This window comes from Mercenaria mercenaria, chromosome 18 (assembly GCF_021730395.1).
Source record: "Mercenaria mercenaria strain notata chromosome 18, MADL_Memer_1, whole genome shotgun sequence".
In the NCBI taxonomy this organism is placed as follows: domain Eukaryota; kingdom Metazoa; phylum Mollusca; class Bivalvia; order Venerida; family Veneridae; genus Mercenaria; species Mercenaria mercenaria.
Window position 1 is genome coordinate 55015616 of NC_069378.1, and position 16369 is coordinate 55031984.

General features: G+C 34.2%; 1 protein-coding gene and 1 long non-coding RNA gene across 2 annotated transcripts; both read left to right on the forward strand.

The window, feature by feature from the left end:
- The first annotated feature begins 248 nt into the window (after positions 1-248).
- On the forward strand, positions 249-8235 carry LOC128550590 (proprotein convertase subtilisin/kexin type 5-like). Its single transcript, XM_053529865.1, has 4 exons — positions 249-418; positions 5386-6648; positions 7027-7266; positions 7928-8235. Exons 1-4 carry the CDS (start codon positions 364-366, stop codon positions 8233-8235), a joined length of 1866 nt encoding a protein of 621 aa, XP_053385840.1. The 5' UTR covers positions 249-363.
- Positions 8236-9175: 940 nt separating this feature from the next.
- LOC128550654 (uncharacterized) lies at positions 9176-15784 on the forward strand. The gene is made up of 3 exons (XR_008368360.1): positions 9176-10218; positions 11934-12136; positions 12688-15784. It is a non-coding gene; the product is annotated as an uncharacterized LOC128550654 (long non-coding RNA).
- The last annotated feature ends 585 nt before the right edge of the window (positions 15785-16369 follow it).

Genomic DNA, 16369 nt, shown 5'->3' on the forward strand with positions numbered 1-16369 from the left:
ACATGTTCTCCACAGGTTTTAGGTAATAACTAACATAAAGCAGAAATGCTCATTTTATCCAATTATAAGTACATCTCAATTTAGTTTAAAATTACATTGTATTTGTTGAAATAAAGGGCATTTTAATTATACTTGCATTATACAAAACCTGTCCTACAAGTTTGTATGTGACAGCATTTAAAATCAGCACGCGTGAAAATCTATCGTGATATTTACTTCCTAGCTGATTCAAGATTTTCCCTTTAAACGGTTAAGCTAGACGTACCTATTATGAATCATTAACAATAAAGTACATATTTTGTATGCAACATTTACAATAAGTTATTCATTTGTGAAACTTCGTTTGACTTACAGTACCAAAATATGTTGTGTCCTGAATATATTTTATTTTTTATTCTGTGCATATTTCACAAACAAGGTAAGTGATTCCAATGTATTAGTGCGTTTTGTTACAGCGTAAGTTGCATCCTCTTTCAATTTAAACGTTTTCATCATTCAAATATGGGGATTAAGACGAAGTTGCAAAAAGTTATTTCCGACTTATTTTGAACTTGTAGTATCCAGGAGCAGGAATTAGCCACTGTTTTACTATCAAATACGTGTCGCGATCTGTACAAATGAGCGAAATTGTTTCATCTGCAAACTGTTAAAACTAGTGATTAATACCTATTTAAATTGTGTTGTTATCGTTGTTAAGAACTAGTGATTAATACTATTAATTGTATTATTGTCTTTAACTGGAACTAGTGTTAATACGATTTTAATTGTATTGTTAACGTTGGTTATAACTTGTAATTAATAGGACTTTTAAAAGTATTGTTATCGTTGACTAGAATTAGTGTGTTTATCATTTTACAAACAAAACGTTCGATAGAAAAATATAATCCTAAATACTTAATGGATTTTGTTTTGAAAGTAGACTTTTTCTGTTATACAATATATCCTTCCTCCGTTTGTGATAAATTACCCCATATGTATCATTTGATTTGTACAAATTCATTAGTCAAATTAAACTAGTGATCAATACAGGTTTAAATTGTATTGTTATCTTTGACTCTAACTAGTGATTAATACGGGTTATAATGTCGTTGATTAGAATTAGTGTGTTTGTAATTTTACAAACAGAAATATCGATAGAAAAATATAATCCGAAAATCTTTCGTTAATGGATTTTTTTAAAGAAGAGTTTTTTGTTTCTGTTACGCAATATATCCTGCCTCCGTTTATGAAGTGTTAAGTCAACCCTTATGCATCATTTGTAAAAATTCATTGTTCAAGTTTTGAAATGTTTATATTTCATTTTCTAAGAAATTGGCACCTGCATGTTTTTCATTTTATACACGTTTCTTCACAACAAACAGAAACCTTCTGACATAGACAAAAGTTGCAAGACTCCTTTTACGAAATCTCGTGTACAAGTGAAGGCTCGCAATTATGAAAAATATATCTAACCATGACTCAAAGTAGAGTTTATCTGTCACGCAATACATCCTGCCTCTGTTTATGAAGTGATAAGTTACCTCTTTTGCATCATTTGTACAAATTCATTATTCAAGTTTTGAAATGTTGATATTTCATATTCTAAGAAATTGGCACCTGCGTGTTTTTCATTTTATACACGTTTCTTCACAACAAACAGAAACTTTCTGACATAGACAAAAGTTGCAAGACTCCTTTTACGAAGTCTCATGTACAAGTGAAGGCTCGCATAATGAAAAAATGTCTAATCACGACTACAAGTTAAGTATACTGTCACTTGTTCAACACATCAAGTTTCAAAAAATAACAAGTGATATTTCACGTAATTGGGTCGATGTACTTTTATCATGTAAGAATGCATGTTGATTTATTGCGTATTCTATAGAAATACCACCTTCCCCACATGAATCAGAAGTGTAATACAAAAATGATTTCAGACACAATGCCTTTCATCAAATCGTCACGGAGAACATACGCCCCTCCCAAGAATGGAACTCACGACCCCGCGATCCGTAGACCTATACTCTCCCTGTTCAGCTATGCGGGCAGGCTGGTTTATTCTCTTATGTCATAATATATGTCATAACAGTGGTGGGTACGTGAACAGGAGCACATGCCTATGTATAAAGTATTCAATTTTGGATTGTCGTGTGATATGTGAATTTCTTTTTAAATGTATTGCTGCCGTTAACAATATTTTCAAATAAAGTCAGAAAGTTTACGTCGTACCGCATTAACTTTGCTCTGTATTCCTGGGGTATTACATTCGTTTGGAAAAATCATTAGTTACAGTGATGAATAAATGCATGTTTTAAAATGGTTAGATTATATTGACAAACTGATATAATAAGGAAGTCGAAATGTAAATTGTACCATATTTAAGATGGTTAAGCACGTTTGATTAACCGGAAGTGATGGCGTAACGTCATTCATCCGGAAAACGTAGAATAAAGTCTGAATTCGACATACTAAAATGAAAATCATTTTATGAATAAATTGCAACATTTTGAGTAATTTTGTCACAATGGCACTGCTACTATCTATTTAAGATTAAACTACGATATTAAAACATCTGACACATTAATTAATTCAAAATAATGTCTTAAAATTAGTGTGAAATGTGCGAGTTACTTTAATCATAGATATCTCCAAACTAAGCAGAAGGACCTATACATTTTATTTCACCTCATTATAGACTTAATGTTTATTTACAACCACGAGAAGTGTTATTAAAATCTGCGTTGTAAAATTTATATTCGCGAAAATGTATTGAAACTTATGATTTTCCCATAGACTCCCATTATGAAAAATTTCGAGAGGTTCTAATTTTTCAAATATAAAGCACACGACCTTCATTCTTTTTATTTGCTGAAGTTTTTAGTATATGCTGAAGTTTTGAAAAATCAGGGTTTAATCAAATTCTGTGCTGTACAAAACAAAATCCGAAAGTGCAGGATTACCTTATTACCACTTTGACGTCTGATAGAGGTCAGAGGTCGGTATGAAATAGCGATATTAAAACCGCAATAATATATATTATAAAGAAAACCTGATGTAACACGAACCTAGATGCGATGTGACGAATGAAGTGTTATGTTATTTCTTTTTTATGACTTTACCAGTATGTTGGTATATATAAAACTATATAATTCCTTAAATAACACACTGGATAATAAAGCAGTTCAGTTCTTGGTATATTTAAAGCACACACAAAAGAAACAAACAACCATACACGGTCAGGAAACAACCGTGTTATGATTCTTATATCAAACGGTGGTAATAAGATTGATTTTATTCTGGATTTCAGATATAATCCTGGTCAAATCAGTTGTCCTTTTGTAACAAATCACACTGTGTAGGTTGTCTAATTTCTAGTGAAAGGCATATTTCATTTCTTGATGGCAGCTTATCTTAGACTGGTACAACACAGAAGGTAGAAATCATTGACCTTTCATGTTTTCAGAGCACATTCATCGTGTCGAAACGGACTTAAGCCAACAATTACGTTTTCAGAACATTGACACAAAATGTTTGAATAATAACAAGAGCCATGTCAGACATGGCTAATCCCCCCACCGGGCATATCATAATTGAAGGATGTGGTCCGCATCAGGGGTTTTAAGATGTGGAAGAAAGAATAAGTCAGTAGTGAGGTGGTTTACTGCTAAATTTTATTAATTTTCATGAAGAGTATAGCTATGATGTTTTTCTATATGGCTACTGTAAAAAGAAGGAATGGAAAGCTAACAGGGAACAAGAGTGCCAGAATGTCACAATATATGCCCGTCAAAGCAAATTTCTTTACTCTAGCAGCTGTATTTGCAAATGGAATGTTAATTTTGTGGTTGTTTAGTAATCATTGTAAGTCTTTTGTTTTTTAAAGTCCACAAAAAAACTCCTTACTAGGTAGAGATACCATTTATATAATAAAATTAATAAAATGCACCTAAAACTGGAGAGTAACATCTATGCTGTACCACAGAAAAGTGGTCTTGTTTTTTCCCTAGGGTCAATTATAAAAATGTTACAATATAAGTTATTTATAGTAACAACTAAGGGAAGTTAATCTTTAAAAAAAAAAAAATTGCAAGTCCACACAAAAATCTTTATCAGGAAGAGACTGGTCAAAATACACCTCAAAATTGGATTTAGCATGTTTGTTGTACTACAGAAAAGTGGTCTCGATTTTTCCCTACGACTAGTAATGAAAAAGTTACAATAAAAGCTATTTAAAGTAACAACAAAGGGAAGTAATTCTAAAGAAGGGAACTGCGCATGACACTTAGTCTCATGATGGTGTATAATTGTGCCAAGTTACATCAAAATCCCTCTATGCATGAAGAAGAAATGCTTCGGACAAAGTCATTCTTGTATCTGACCTTTGGCCTCTAAGTGTGACCTTGACCTTAGGCCTAGTGACCTGGATCTTGCGCATGACACTCCGTCTCGTGGTGGTGAACATTTGTGCCAAGTTATATCAAAATCCCTCAATGCATGAAGAAGAAATGCTCCGGACAAGGTTTTTATTCTTGTATCCTTTGACCTCTAAGTGTGACCTTGACCTTAGACCTAGGGACCTGGTTCTTGCGTATGACACTCCGCCTCGTGGTGGTAAACATTTGTGCCAAGATATATCAAAATCCCTCCATGCATGAAGAAGATATGCTCCGGACAAATTTTTTTAAGAAAATATGATAAAGGGGAATAACTCAAAAAATAGGCAAGGCAGAGTTATTGTTCTTGCACACTGCACTTCCTCCCAATGTGTTCTATCAGTGTATGAAGTTTGAAGAAAATCCCTCCAGTACTTTTGGGGTTATGCTCCGGACAAAATGTTTTAAGAAAATATGATAAAGGGGAATAACTCAAAAAATAGGCAAGGTAGAGTTATTGTTCTTACACATTGCACTTCCTCCCAATGTGTTCTATCAGTGTATGAAGTTTGAAGAAAATCCCTCCAGTACTTTTGGAGTTATGCTCCGGACAAAATTTTTTAAGAAAATAAGATAAAGGGGAATAACTCAAAAAATAGGCAAGGTAGAGTTATTGTTCTTGCACACTGCACTTCCTCCCAATGTGTTCTATCAGTGTATGAAGTTTGAAGAAAATCCCTCAAGTACTTTTGGAGTTATGGTCCGGACAAAGATCGTTGCGGACGCACGGACGGACGGACGGACGGACAGACGGACGCACGGACGGAGAGCATTTCTAATATCCCCTTCACCTTTGGTGGGGGGGATAAATCAAAATGTTTGCAATTTCTCTATTCTGCAATCTTGTGGTATTAAAAGAAATGTACAACGGGATAGTATTTATCAATGGACATTCTGTAAACAAATACCTTTCACGTTTATTATAACCTTTGATGATTTAACAGTGAAGTTATTCACTTTGATTCGAATTTAGTTTTAGGACAATGTCCACAAAACTGCGCATCATGCTCCAGAAGTGACGATGCACAAAAGTGTGATATATGCAACTACGGATATTGGTCAAAAAATGACAGCTACTGTTCTCCTTGTCCTCAAAATTGTAAACAATGCACAAACGCTTCACAATGTACAATATGTAAGTCAGGATTCTGGGATATACGACCTAACCTGATATGTGGTTCTCCTTGTGACGAAACCTGTACTGCCAGCAGATGCAATGATACAACAGGGTATTGCTTGGGGTGTCATCCAGGTTTTTATGGACGTCATTGCGACCGTAGTTGTGGCCTGTGTATTAACAAATTATGTAATCATCAGAGATGTATGACTGGATGTATTGATGGATATTATGAGAGTACAGGCAACGGCTTTGAATGCAAAAAATGTCATGACCATTGCTCTTCATGTGTAAGTTTGACAAATTGTACACAGTGTGAAAGGGGCTACTTTTTATTCAGCTATGAACACTCTGATGATTCGTTTTGTGCAGCATGCAATCCGGCTTGTGAAACATGTATAAGCTATAGTGAATGTGTCTGTCAGTCGGGAAAATACGGACCTACTTGCAGTAAAGACTGCAATATTTCAAACTGCACGAGTTGCATCGAGGTTGACAGTGTTGTAAAATGTACAGAATGCATAAGCGGATACACAGTTCTGAACGGATATTGTGTTCCTGGAACAAATCTGTGTTCACAATATTGTTCTAATGGTTGTGATAGCAATCAAAATTGTTTAGGTGGTTGTCAAAATGGCTGGACTGGTCAGAAGTGTACAGAAATGTGTGCTGACCAATGCGGAAAATGCGATCAGAATGATGGAAAGGACTGCAAAATTTGCAAAGGAGATTTCTATACAGCAGCATGCACTCTCCCTTGTAGTTTACATTGCTCAACAATTACAGGCTTACCGAGATGCAATATAAATAACGGAACGTGTTTAAATGGTTGTGATAAAGGATACTGGGGCGTTAAATGCAACAAAACTTGTAATGAAGGTTGCAGCTCAGAATCATGTAACCAGTCAGATGGGTTCTGTGACACTTGTAATCGAACGCATTACGGAGACGCTTGTCAAAATAAATGTAGTGAATATTGTATTGACAATGATGACCCGTCTACAATCTGCTATAAAACGAACGGGACATGTGTGCATGGATGTAAAGATGGATACAGAGGCAATATTTGTGAAGATGAGCTGACAGTCAGTACGATTGTGACACTGTCATCATCAACAGGTAAGGCTACTACAAATGCCAAATATTCATAAATAGCGAGCTCGAGAACGCGTTTTATAATACCAATCATTTTTACCCAGAAATTTTGTTGTTTTGATGAAGTAGTATTATTTTCTTGCTTATGAATCATCTATTATAGAGCTTTTTAATTACATTGAGCTATGACTATTTAATGCCTTTAAAATCCAGATCTAACACTTGGCAGCATGGTAGAGGTTTGCTGCCAGTAAAGTATCCTAAATATCTCAGGGCTGTTTAGCCAGTCCTATCTTGTTTTGTTTCTTTATAGAAGAACTAGAACGATGTATTTCAAATAATAACGTAGGTGGATACAGTTGCACCCAGATACTATTAAGTTATTCCTTTTAATGTTCGCAGATAATGTTGCATTATTAGCAGACACAGTGTATGGCCTTCAAAGGCAACTGAATATGTTGTCAGATTTTTGTGATACATTTAGATTAAAAGTAAATGAAGGCAAAACTAAACTTGTAGTCTTTAAAAATGGCGGCGTACTTGCGAGGAATGAAAAATGGAGATATAAAGATGCTGAGATTGAAGTTGTAGATACATTTGGTTATGTTGGATTGACATTTACTAGACAGATATCTATGAATTGTATGGTTCATGACCTATGTGTTAAAGGGAAAAGAGTACTAATCTCTATTCTAAATTCATTGTACAACTGTGGTCAATTGTCAAAATCTTTATTTTTAAAAATTTTTGATTGTAAAGTTTGTCCTCAATTGCTATACGGTTCTGAAATATGGGGCATATATAAGTTTGACGAACTAGTATTACGCATGTAAAAGGTTTATGTGTGCTAAACAGAAAACATCTAAGGTTGCAATATTAGGAGACTGTGGTAGATACCCATTATACATAACAACATACAAAAGATCAATTAAGTACTGGATGAAAATTCTGAAAATGTCCAATGATAGGCTTGTGAAGAAATGCTAAAATATGATGCTAAATGATGATACGAATGGGCATGTAAACTGGGTAACTGCTGTTAAAAATTGCTTTATGAGTCATGGTTTTGGTCATGTATGGTTAAGTCAGAATGTGCAGTATGAGCCGGGCTTTTTAAAAATGTTTAAAAATAGGTTAAAGGATATTTATAAACAAGATTGGAATGTAAATTTAAACCTAAAAGCTAAACTTGTGCATTATAAAGAATTTAAAAATGAGTTTGAATTTGAGTTTGAATTTGAGCTATACCTACATGTACTTAATTTGAGAAAGCTCAGATACGTTTATGTTAATTTTAGATTAGGTAGTATGGATTTAGAAATTGAGAAAGGAAGGTATACTAATACCGCAAGAGAAAATAGAAAATGTAAACTATGCGATACCAATTCTGTTGAGGACGTGTGCCATTTCCTGTTGCGCTGTGGATGTTATAGAGATCTCCGTGAACTACATATACCAAACAAATATTATACTCGTCCAGATGTTAATAAATTTAATATTCTTATGTCTACAAGAAATGAAGAACTGATAAAATTAACAGCTGTATTTCTTTATTATGCATTTGAGAAAAGAAAGAAACTTTTACAAACTTTATTAGAGCAAGATATTTAGATTGATGGAGGTAAATACGTATGGAACAAATACCCATATTGCAACACTGTTATATATGTTTATATCTATATACGCACACTATACTGATTTTGATAGCTTTGTATATGTATATTGTATATACCTTGCATAGGCCGGAGGCCTTGAAGCAAATAAAGAATTGTCATTGTCATTGTCATCTCCAGTAGTGTAACCGCCACTGTCCGTTGCAAGGCGATGCTTTGTTCCTTCATCATGTGTGCTTGTTTATGTTTGTTACGTGCTTGTTATCATTATTGCTTTGGTCTTTGTTAATGTGTACAAGCGCTCAGCAGCAGTGAACGTTTTCTGCTAGACTGATTTGAAAGACCTGGACATGATGCAAGTTTTCACAAGGGGTGCTTACATTAAAATCACTCTAAATCATAAACCTAAGTACATGTATGTATATTATTATATAATATAGAAAGACGGTAACTATGAGTACAATGCCCAACTTCATAGGCCTCTATCGTTATCCTACTTTGCAAAGTCCAGTCTGGGCATCTTGTATTTTATAAAAAAAAAAAAAAAATAAATGTTGCTATCACATCCATTGGAAAAATAATGTGAACAAATAATTGTTTCAAAAGTAAAGAACGATGCGAAGTACGCACACGTAAACCCAATCTATGCAGTTGACATCACCTTCAGACTAAATGCATCTTTCGCAATTGAAATTATTATGTTTTTACTGCAAATTGATCCGTGTTTACCCAGTTTGTAAACGTACATGTAATATTGGCTTTTCACTGAGCAAATAACAGCGTAATAAAAGACTGGAATTCCGTCCTTTTAGAACCTTAACAAATAAAAGCTCTTTTGGCATCGTTAACATGATGATGGCGTTCCATACCTCATTCTCATTAAGTTCAAATATATTCGTTGTTCAAGCATACGCTTAATTAGTTTGTAATTGGCGGTGAAAGTCAAATATTAGTATGAACATTACATCAAAAGTATATTTAATAAAAGTCTGAATGTCGAATATGTTTGTATACATGTTATGTAGATGAATTACATCTATAAAATTGGCACATTGTAAGTTTCAACGTTTCTACTGTTAAGTATAAAAAATTAAAAAAAGGTAAGAGTAGATTTCCCGAGAGAACAGAGCACCCCAAATACAGCCAGAGAGCCATGTGTATAATATTATAAGATTCTTTCACTGGTTGTAGCTGCAGATGGGAATGTCCGGCCTCCAGGGTTACTAAACAGTTACCCGAGAGCCGGATATTCCTATATGCACCTATAACCAGTGACAGAATCTTTTACTTGCATACCGATATCAAGAAATAATAATAAAAATAAAATCAATCGAACGGTTCTTTTTAGAACGATTTCTTATAGCAGCGTATTTAAACAAAGCGCGGGAAATCAACGTCCGTAAACAGAAAAAAACGTCATCACGTTTCAAAAACAAATAACAATGTTTAGTTCCGGTTTTGTTTTATCAGGTGCAGCGTAACGTTATGATTTTTTTGATAAAATAACATTGTTTTGAATCGAGAAATATACCATCAGGAAAAAAGAGGAGCTGTCTAGGTATTGGATTTGTATTTCGTTTTTGAAATAAAATCACTTACTACATAAATCTTCCACATATATATGTAGTTCGTAATACGTCATTTAAAGCACGAGAGCCATCTTACACCCCGTGGTGTAAGATGGATTTTTCCAGCACCGGTAAAAATACCGGAAATCCCCGTCTGGTATGCAAGAATTATCTCTGTTTTACGCACTGAAGCTATAGAAAACAATAATGTTGCAATAATCACGAAGTTTTCATTGCATAGTCTACTGTGCAAAGTAATATTAATGGAAAGTTTATATTTCAGCTGGAAAAAACGATGAAAATGACAAGAGTGATAGTTTTGCAAAGATATTTCTTCTTGGAATGCTCGCTGGTGTAGGTGTTTGTCTGCTTAGTCTTGTGGCTTTTGTAGCCGTCCGCCAAATAAAACAAAGGTTAGTTATCAACATCAGTTAATGGGATACGTTGTGCTGTTACATTTATAGGTGTGAAATAAAGCCAGAACCAATATATTTGTTCATTATTGGTTTATTGTCGTGGTCATTTCGTATAATTTGTTTTCCTTTCTTCAAGATACGCATTTTTGTCCCCCGCCTTTTTCGAAGAAAAAAGGGGGATATAGAAATAGGCTCCTTCCTTCCGTCCATCCGTCCTTCCGTCCTTCTTTCCGTCCGTCACACTTCGTGTCCGGTCCATAACTCTTCCATCCATGAATGGATTTTGAAAAAAACTTGGCATAAATGTTCACCATAATGAGACAACGTGTCATGCGTAAGACCATGACCCCTAGGTCCAAGGTCAATGTCACTCTTAGAGGTCAAAGTTAACAGGGTCTGTTTCGTGTCTGGTCCATACCTCTGCCATCCATGAAGTGCTTTGGAAATTACTTGGCATAAATGTGTACCATAAGAAGACGACGTGTCATGCGCAAGACCCAGACCCCTAACTCTAAGGTCAAGGTCACAATGTCACAAGGCCAAATGTCAGATAAAGAATGACATTGTCCGGAGCATTTCTTCTTAATGCATGGAGGGATTTTTGTGTAAATTGGCACATGTGTTCACCATCATGAGACGGAGAATCATGCGCAAGGACCAGGTCCCTAATGTAGAATTACTTTCCTCTGTTGTTACTTTAAATAGCCTACATTGTAATTTGTTTTATTATTGGCCTTAGGGAAAACTCGAGGCCTCTTTTTGTAGTACAACATACATGTTACAAAAATACATCCAATTTTAGGTGTATTTTGACCTGTCGCTACCTCATAAGGATTTTTGTGTGGACTTAGAATTTTTTAGCATTAACTTCCCTTTGTTGTTACTATATATATATATATATATATTGTGGTACAACATAGATGCTACTTTCAAGTTTTAAGTGTATTTCTCTTCCTGGTAAGGACTTATTTTGGTGGACATAATAATAAAACAAAACCTACTACCCTTTGTTGCTACTATAAAAAGCTTATTCTTGAAACATTTTAAGCTGATTGTTAGGGTTGGATATGTCATTGTTTTGGTTTTCTGTCTACCAAACTTATACAGAAAATATCACCAAAATCAGATTGTGCAAATTCATCATTTAAATAATTTTTCGACCTCTACCCATTTTTAAAAGTCACAAAAATACACATTAAAGTATCTTATCAAACGAGCAAATATCATTAAGAAGCATACAGAGGAGTAGATATTGACTTTTCACTGATATATGGTCACATATCACATCAAATTAAAAAAAATTCCAATGATATGACAAGATTTTTTTGGTTGTAAAAAGTTTTCTGCAGGTTTGTAGATTAAAGACATATGTGTGAATTTTTATGACCTTTTAGAATTTGACCGACGTCGAAAAATAGATGAAATGATACCATGCCTTAAGTCAATTTGTTGAAACTGTCTTATATTTTAGAAGTTCCGATAAGTATAAAATCATAAAATGATCCGCGCAGTCTGGTCAGGATCAATGCTGTTCACTTTCAAAGCCAATTGCAATTAGAAAAGCTGTAAACGAACAGCATGTAACCTGACCAGTCTGCGCAGATGCGAAGGCTGGTCTTGATCCATGCTGGTCGCAAAGCCACTATGTTGGTTTTCTCAATGCGAGGCTCAAATGTGAAAATGTATATGACTTTTTATTACTTACTATTTAGAAGGAAACAACCAAATGGAAGCCAAATTGGCAGGGAGGAACGACCATATGTAAATACCACCGTAACGATGCAAGCTGTCTCCTCTACAGTGACAGAGTGTAGCACTAAGAATATAGGATCTAATAATACATCAGATGAAACATCCCGAAGTGTGTACGACAGTTTAGATGGTGACAAACGCGATGATCGACATCTGTACAGCGGTAACATACTTATATAAGAATAAGAAATTATGCAGTTGAGTTTCAAAAAATTGATCCATGTCGACAGAAAAATATTAACCATTTACTGTATATTGTCTGCAGTTCATCTTTAAAATGCATGGTTTTGATTGTCTGTAACAATCTGATATAAATTATGTGAAGTAGTTTAATTAGTTTATTCTTACCACTTCAAAAAATCATGAACTATTATGTATAAAAAATATAATGTATCAACATATCGTTAAATGTTGTTGTTATAAAGGCCATTTTATCTACGTTCATTGAACGTGGTAGTTTGATAGTTTTAAGTGGCATTTATGTCGTACATATTATGTTTCCTATTTTTCAAATGACATTTTATTGATAATGATAACGATCTTGCGTGTAGTGACAATCTTAGAGGCAGGCCAAATGTGTTTCTTTAATAACAACTAGAAATCGCAGTGCAAGTGGTGTTTTAAAAGGCATGGTGTCTAGAGCAAATTTGTAGTTCATTTATTATAATAAGGTGATTGGTAAGTCATATAATATTACGTCATTAATTATTTCAGGACTGGAAAGACCGACAGATCGTCATGGTACTAGTTATGCAAATTTATGAAATCGCTTAGGCAACGATATATCTTCATTACAAACACAGATGTCTTAGTGTTAAAGAATGTTACAGCTAAAACAACAAAGACAGAGATCATATTCAGATAACACAGCCCTTCTTAAGTAAAAGACCTATAGCAGTGTATACATATACTTTGATAAAATGTACAACAAAGCACACAGACACCATCAAACATCGAAGACAAAACAACCAAATAAATGAAGGGTCATAGTGGGACTCATCTTTGAACATTCTTAGGCAAAAACACCGCTTGGTATGTTACACTGGTTAATGGTGCACCTTAGTCTTAAACCTTAAAGTGTTATTTTTTAATTTTAAAAAGAGCAAAAAGTCCGAGTTTTATATTGAATGTGTTCTATAATAAACAATTTATATGAGACGATAAAAAGGTCAGAAATGCTGAGTGTGAGCGATCAGTCATTAAACAAATACATATTACATATCCTGTCTTGTTAAAATCAAACAGTATTGAATTTTCATCTTGTCATCTTGTCATTAACACAAAGTAAGGCAGTGTCCATATTTTCTTTCTCAACTATTCAAATTTTGTTATAAATGTTATGTCTGTTGTATTTTATGCTGTTAGTTTTTTTTCCAGTCGCATAAAATACATACCTGGTGTTGATAAAGCAAATTGTCTGCTGTATTTTTCCGTGTAAGTGTCACATTTGAGGAAGGTTTACAGCGGTAGCCTGTAACTTGTATGATGTCTTTTCTTCCCAATGAATACCAATTACGTGTTCAAACTGTCAATTTTGTCAATACTGTATAATCATAATAATCAGAAGGGCATTTTGACATACGTAACATTTCAATGTGATTGTAATAGATTTTTTCCCGTTTGATTACGCTGCAAGGGTCATATGAATTAAACACAATATATTCGACTATGAAACGCGAATAAAAATCTGAAAGTGCAGTGTACATTTTAGTACGTCGTTCTTTTTCAATACTGCAAGGCAGATATTATGTGAACTGCATACGGAAATATTTCAGTATGAGAAAAAAACTGCTAACAGGTGGTTCTGTAAATCAAAACTGATCAAGCAGTCTATTAAGATAGGGCTCAACCTGGAATGTCCAAAAAACATTGCTGTTATATGACGTATGATTGATAAAGACGCCAGGTACAAGTTATCTAAGATAGCGTATCTTGGCATATCAACGGGGAGAACTCTTGAGATTCTCAGCCCGCAATTTGGTTTAAAAAGGGTGTGCCCAATGGTTGCCTTACGTGTTAACCTGGGAACAAAAGGTCAAAAGTGTCAAATGTGAGAAAGTTCTCAATGTTACAGCTCTTAACAGTAGATCGGACATGGATATACTTTTATGAGCCTCTGTGTTTATTTAAAAGTGTAACTGGACAGAAGTCTTACCATTTTCATTTGTAATTAATTTTCGGTCATTTTCAGTATGGTCGTCGCCATTTGGGAAGCTCTTCAAAATGTTAAAATAATACGTCTTTTATCAGTGGTTAGAATTTACTATTCTGTATTTTTACTTGTTACTGTATTTCATTCGTCTGAGAACTTGTTTATGCCTTGTTAATGCTTTAATTAACCAATAGATTGTAATATATTCTATTTATGACCGCATATAGCCAGAGTAGTGTATCAGTCGGTCAGATACTGGACCTGTAACGTCGGTATAAGGAAGCCATAGCCTTGACAAGTAAATCTGGACTTAGTCCAATGCAATTAACGATCATCGTTGATCTTAATACAGCCACACATCTATATAATATCTTCAATTACATTAATATAAAATAAAATAATTCTCAAAATATCTCTAAAATATAATTCCTTAATATCTATCCAGTAGATTAGTATAATACAATATATACAAAATAAAATATAATAGTCACAATAAATTTCTTAGTTGTTAGGTACAGTGTCCAATATTCAGTTCCACTGAGTAATACGTGTTTGTGAGTATCCGCCCGTCTGGTAATTTAACCAGAGGAAAGTTTTAAAGAAACAAAGTACCGAAAGCTGTTAAGCGAAAATACAAACAAAATGCATTTAAGGACTGGTCCTTACGGTCCCCACTTCATCCATGATATTGCTGCGGCTCATAAAATAGCCATCGTTCAAATGTTTCTGAGAGTTGAAAAATTGGTACAAATCAGCCATCCCGCCAATTCATCAAATCTAAGTCCTAGTGACTTTTCGATAACAGCACTTTTGAGTGGTATGTTTTGTAACTAAGGACCAAACCGCGGGGAGAGGACTCTGCAGCATTCACCTCCTGGATGTCTCGACAGTGAAAATGCGTGGAAGTATCGAGAGAATATATTGAAAAGTTATACTAAATTTTAATTCTGTACACAGGTTGTATACCGTATTCAGGCACGAATGTCTTTATTTTTCAATGACCGTAGTCTAACGAGCAAGGTAGTTAATATAAAATTTGATTTAAGTTGGTCCGGAAAAGCCTATTTTAATGTCTGAATTTAATGATAAAAGAATTATGTATACAGAATCTGAACATATAAGATTGGTAGGCTCGTAAAAAAAGATTTCAAAGGCATTTCAATGTTTTTTATAACACTCGCGTACGAACGTAATATGAGGGGCGATCGGAAAATGTCAAGACTTTCTATGCTCTTGTCTTTCCTTGCGCGAAAAAATCAGATGATAACAGCGCTGTTCATTATGTCTTTTTCTCAATGGTTCCAGTTATTTGCGCGTATTTCCATTAATGGCAGAATGAATTTCTTTATATATTTTTTTCAGTTTAAATATCGTCCTAGCATGGAAACGTTTTGCATGTTTTAATATTTGTAGCCTTGCAATAGATACAAAAAATATAAGCCTATTTATAGTCGAATAAATGACTAAAATATATGCTTTGAAGCTGTTTGTACGGTCACCTAAAATACTATTGTCACCATTTTGCTTTCATTACTTTATATATATATTATAATAATTGTAAGAGTCATATTTCGTTTACTATTCTTATAACAATGTTAAAGCAGGAAATACCAACCCTGATGAAATCTTACTTTGGCTAAAAAGATCATGTCAGAATAGTCTCTCCTGTAACAAATATAATTTTGTTACTTCTTTTTATGGTTTCTTGATTTTATCCATTTAAATGGCTGCCTACATTTTGGAACAAGTACCCACCTCAATGAGCCCCAGCCAACAAAAAGATGCATTTCTTCATTTGAAACATTATACATTGGATCACCGTCACAAGTGTAAATGTGCATGACATTTATTATCTGGTGTACACATGTGTTGGTTGGGACACTCATGATCCCATGTCCCCTTAAGTAAACTTCTGAAATAGTTTTCTACTTGAGGGGATATGTTTAATTATCCCTTGAAGTGTAGAAGTAGTGATATGTTCTCTTTTGGTGGTGAATAGATGTGGAAGCACACCTGCAAACGCGGATAATTCATCAAAATCATTTTTCTTACCTATTAAAATGTATAATTTATTTTCTAAAAGAAATGGTCAAATGCCATCCCCTCAACTCTTCCATTATTTGTGTTACACCCCTCCTAAACAGCTACATTCCATTTATTATATTGAAAAGTAATTTGTCCTAATGTAATGTTTCAAATATCTCTAAATATTATTGACAATGGTGGGGAAAATGCATTGCATTA